This window comes from Rhamphochromis longiceps, linkage group LG16 (assembly GCF_057381845.1).
Source record: "Rhamphochromis longiceps isolate RC_006_pf linkage group LG16, R_longiceps_female_GT1.1, whole genome shotgun sequence".
In the NCBI taxonomy this organism is placed as follows: domain Eukaryota; kingdom Metazoa; phylum Chordata; class Actinopteri; order Cichliformes; family Cichlidae; genus Rhamphochromis; species Rhamphochromis longiceps.
Window position 1 is genome coordinate 39,660,204 of NC_140572.1, and position 5,000 is coordinate 39,665,203.

The following is a 5,000-nucleotide window of genomic DNA, read 5'->3' on the forward strand; positions in this document are numbered from 1 at the left end:
TGATACTGTCAAAGGAGGTAACACCTCGAATCTGATGAAACACCTGGCGACGCATGGCGTTTTTTTTAAAAGCCGAGAAATGCGCCGTATTTGATAGCTTGCTGCGAGACCTCACACCGAGCACATCTACTGCGGGTGTGGTGCCTGTTATCGGACCGGAGTTAGCAACATCCCCCAAAAACCCGAAGAGGAGAGTCCTGGCCCCTAGCCCTGCCAGTGTAGCAGAAATGATGAGGATGATGATGCAGCAGCAGCCGTTCTTCTCTGCGTGAGTAGTTTAATGTTGTTCGTGTGTAATTTACATTGAGTAGGCTAACCACGTTATTACATTAATGCATGTAAGGTGAACTAGCAAACACCGTTGTAGCTACATGCGGCTGTCTTCTTGTTTGATGGCAGATGCTCCCTTCACCCTGGCCAAAAAGGCTAAAATGACCAAAGAAAAAGTGGAAAACAGCTAAACATGAGAGGTTTAGGACAAAGTTTGTGTTCTCCATTCTTTGAGCACCGGCATCGTTTCAAAAGTACCGGTTTGGCACCGGTATTGGATAAAACCTAAACGATACCCATCCCTAGACAGGAACATTTATTTTACTGTCCCCTGATTGGCTTGTTGGCTCAGGTTCAGCACTGAAATCATCTCTGCTCTTAGATCAAACTCCGCCTCTGAGGGACCGTCATACACAGGTGTCCAACATGTGGTCCGGGGACCAGAGCCAGCCCGGTGGACGTTTGTGTGAAACCTGAAGTGAAGCGACTGAAACCTGCCTGCTCAGCTGAAGCAGCGGCAGGAAACATGTGCACCTGTGAGGCCGAGGTCAGCTGACCACCTGCAGCAAAGAAATCCTTCATCAAACCGAAGCAAAAATCAAACAGTTTTCACGTGTTTTTAAATCTCAGCTGGTTTTACTGGTGCAGTCTAAACGAACTCTGACTCTGCGGCTGCTCACCTGAGGACAGGTGAGCAGGTAATACTGCAACACAGTACTTGCAGGATGTACATAAACAAAACATTGCATCACTTCCTTGTAAATCGTCAGCACCGTGATGATAACGAGTGAAAAGCCGGGTCATCAATGCTTCCTTCACCAGCACCGGCGCCCCCTGCTGGAAGCCACACTTCCTGCTCTCACCTTTCTTTGCTGCCGGCTCCTCCTCCTCCAGGTGACGTCTTCTCTTTTTCATCCTCTTCCTGCTGCCGAACATGTCGTCGTCCTCGTCCGTGGAGACCTCCTCCGGGTACTCGTCCTGAGGAAAGACGCCTGACAGGAGGAGCAGATTGGGGTCAAAGGTCAGAATCTAACTGTGTGTTTGGACGTGTGAAGAAAGGTGGAGGAGCAGTGATGGAGGTTCGTACCTTCACTCAGGTCCCGCAGTCTGAGGGTCAGCACCACCAAAGCAGGCAGAGAAGAAGAACACAGTTACTGTGAGACTGACCAGAGGACACCAACGAAGAAGAAAGCCTGCAGCTTTCTACAAACATTCAACCCTGCAGGCTCCGCCCAGAACAACCGACGGAGCCGGCAGAGGCGCTACTCACGTCTTTATGATCTTGTAGAGTCGCTCTCTGTTGGCTGCTGGCACGCCGCTCCGACCGGAAGCCTCCAACAGTTTGTCCGCCAGTGCAGAGTAATCGAACTACTCCGGGGAGGGGGGGGGGGGGGGTCAGACAGGAAGTAAAATCTCAGCTAATCAGACTCATGTGTCGCTAACATCACATGTCAATACTTTCAGGTTTTAAAGTTCCTGCAAAACCAGCGCCGGCCTTCACCTGCAGCACCGGCCCAACGTCTTCATCACGCAGTGAGTCCGAGTCCAGGTTCTCCAAGTGAACAAACTCATCATCGTCATCATCAGCTTCCTCGTTGGTTTTGTTTCCTGGAAGAATAAAAAGGACCATCTTTAGAAGAGTTGAGCTCAGACACAGACCGCAGCCTCCTCCTCGCCACGTTCCTTATCACAGCTAACGTGTTCTCGTGCAGCGGCGCCCTCGTTCGACCGCCTCCTCGTGTGGAGACGGCGTCACTGCCTCGGGCTTCGTTTACGTTATTTTAACACGTTTCTATAAAATCGGAAGAAAGTCTCGCGCTGCCTTCAATCAGCTGACGCCGAAGAGCGGCACGTTAGAAATCATGAAGGTACCGCGGAGCAGAGTTACCAGGGATCAGCACCTGAGAGCAGCGAGGGTGGAGTCACGGACACAGGTAAGCACACCCGTCACCTGCTTAACAAAGACCAGCACCAAACGCACGTCTGCACTTCCTGTTTCTCCTCCGCTCACTTACCATTAAGCTGCTTCCTCCCTGCTTCCATCTTCATCGTCTTTTCATCTCCTTCCTCCTCCTCGTCCCCTTCAGACGCCTGTCCCGAGTCCGAGTCCTCAGACGCCCTCACCTCCTTCATCAGGTCATCGATGGCGAAGGGAGCCTGATTGATGATGGTGCTGAAGACGCTGCTGCAGATCCCGCTGAGCAGAGTCCGACTGCGGGGGGCACAGAGGGGGGAGGGGCACCAGCAGAGTTACAGACAGCAGATCCATCAGCTTCCTGCTTTAAAGGGAGCTGTTCGCAGAAGCGAGCTGATTGGCTCACAGACTCACTCTTTGGTTCTCGCCGCGGTTCTGCAGAACGGCTCGATGAGGGTCAGGTTCTGATCGGCGGTGAGCTGCGGACAGGAAGCAGAGGTTATTCCCGCTGTTGCCGATTCACTGCACCCCTCTGTGGTCCACGGTGCTATTACAACCAGCAGCTCACAGGCGAGGTCAGAGGTCGTTTCTTTGTTTTAACAGTACAGTGAGTGATGTCACGTTGTGACCTGAGTGTTACCTCTGCCGCTCCCATGACCGCCAGCTCAGTCAGGTAAAGGTCGAGGACGTGGAGCTGCAGGCCGCTCGGCGCCGCGGCGTCGCTCTGCAGCAGCTGAGCCGTCAGCAGCTCCAGGAACTGAGACACGGCGCTGAGGAGACAGGAAACAGTCACAGCCCGCAGAGCCACAGCAAATGACCAGGGAACAAACCTGTGTCCACTCCTTACCTGCTGTCCCAGCTCCGCCTCCTCAGCACCTCGAAGGTCTGCCTGAACACGAAGCGCACCAGCTGACAGAGAGAGCGAGAGAGGTCAGGTTAGACTGCAGGGAGGCATCAGCTGACTGAACACCTGTAAATCAGTCGCCAATCAGGAGCTAACACGGCACGGAGCGTGGGAATATCGGGAACGTGCGAGACTGCCGTCACTAACCATGTTCCCAACACTCAGGTGAGTCCAGGTGTCGTACCTGAGGATCAGCACGAAGCTTTAACGTGTTCACGTTACTTTGGTTGGTCACACGTGGTTGTTTCAGCGTTTTACACAAGTAAACACCTGACCAATCAGAGCACTGCATCGTCATCTTTTGTTTGTTTGTTTCTTTCCCGCCTGTCCCGTTTGGTTCTTTTTCCATCAGAATTATTGTCTAAAGACGAGGAAAGTTGCCCAACGGATCTACGTTAGCAGATGGACCATCCCAGCCTCGCCGTAATCTATTTGATTCACCTTTTATTGTTTATTTTATTTTCACTTGCTAAATACGGGACAGACTTGACTGGGGAAAGAAAAACAGCGGGGCAGAGGGGCGGGGATAAAGGGCAAAAAACAAAAACCAACTAAATAAGCAGACAAAAAAAAATCCATCTATCGATCACCTGGATCACCTGCTGAGAAAGAAAAAAGAAAACATGCAGCAGAAGAAAAAAAGAGCAACACAATAAACAACATCACAATGATATATGGGAATATGACAGTAAATACTAAATATTAAACATTATTGTGCAGCACATAAGATCAACAGAACACAGTGTGCTTTGAGGTAGGAGCCAAAAAGGGTGTAGTTTGTGGGTGTGATCACCCGTGTGTACACCTGTGAGCATGGACGCGCTTGTTTTTTAAAAGGTTCCTTCATGTAATGATCTGCTAGAGGGTGTGGGGGGGCCACAGCCCCGTCCTCCAGGGCATGAAGCAGGTATGGAGGAGATCAAAACTCCAGACATCCAGAGGCCCCCAGAACACAAGAGACCAAGGAAGACCAACAGAGGGGCAGCCGCGCCACTGTCCCAGAAAGAGCTGAGGAGAGTCCCAGATGAGGGCTCACTCAGCAGCCGCGGAGCAGAAGCCAGGGGGAGTTGCAGTGACGCGCCCGTGAGCTCCGCCGGCAGCCAGCCGTGCCTGAGTGACCGAGCCCCAGGCCGAGAGGCCGGGGGCACCCCACCTCCGAAGTGGCCCGAGCGAGCCCCAGGCTCCGGGCCCCGATAAGCGGCCGCCAAGGAGTGAGCCGGTGTGTACCTGGACGCCCACCCCCAGACACAAAGAACCACCAACGCACCGATGTCTGAGGGGGTCCGCCACTGGCAGGGGGAGTGGTGGTAGGGGGAGATAGGCCTGAGATGTCCCCAGAGAGGTGGCATCTGATACCCACTGCATCGTCATCAGAAGGTTGGCTCTCAGCGCCACCTTTGGTTATGCTTGTCGTCACGGAGAACGGCGGCTGACAGCGACGTCTCACCGGCCGCCGCCTCCTGATGAGTGAGCAGGTGAGACTCACCTGGAAAAACTTGTCCATCCTCAGCCGGTCGATGCCGGTCCACTCCCGCTTCATCGTCTGCAGGAAGCTCCGCAGGTACGACAGCTCTGCAGGACACACCACCATCACCATCATCTAGTTTAAAGCAACAGAGCTGTGCGCGTGTACAGGAGCGTGTGTGTGCGTGTACAGGAGCGTGTGTGTGCGTGTACAGGAGCGTGTGTGTGCGTGTGTGGGCGTGTACAGGAGCGTGTGGGCGAGTACAGGAGCGTGTGGGCGAGTACAGGAGCGTGTGTGTGCGTGTACAGGAGCGTGTGTGCGTGTACAGGAGCGTGTGTGTGCGTGTGCGCGTGTACAGGAGCGTGTGTGTGCTTACAGGTGTGTGTGCGTGTACAGGAGCGTGTGTGTGCTTACAGGTGTGTGTGCGTGTACAGGAGCGTGTGTGC

General features: G+C 53.6%; 1 protein-coding gene across 1 annotated transcript in view; it reads right to left on the reverse strand.

Annotated features, from left to right (window-relative positions):
• The window catches only part of rrp1 (ribosomal RNA processing 1), a 14,671-nt gene that overhangs the window by 4,991 nt on the left and 4,680 nt on the right, over positions 1-5,000 (reverse strand). Inside the window, exons 5-13 of the mRNA XM_085384760.1 lie at positions 4,576-4,661; positions 3,033-3,094; positions 2,826-2,955; positions 2,600-2,664; positions 2,286-2,482; positions 1,772-1,878; positions 1,541-1,638; positions 1,358-1,377; positions 1,134-1,262 (exon numbers count right to left, since the gene is read on the reverse strand). Coding sequence (XP_085240886.1) covers positions 1,134-1,262; positions 1,358-1,377; positions 1,541-1,638; positions 1,772-1,878; positions 2,286-2,482; positions 2,600-2,664; positions 2,826-2,955; positions 3,033-3,094; positions 4,576-4,661 — 894 coding nt within the window. The remainder of the gene's footprint in view (positions 1-1,133; positions 1,263-1,357; positions 1,378-1,540; positions 1,639-1,771; positions 1,879-2,285; positions 2,483-2,599; positions 2,665-2,825; positions 2,956-3,032; positions 3,095-4,575; positions 4,662-5,000) is intronic.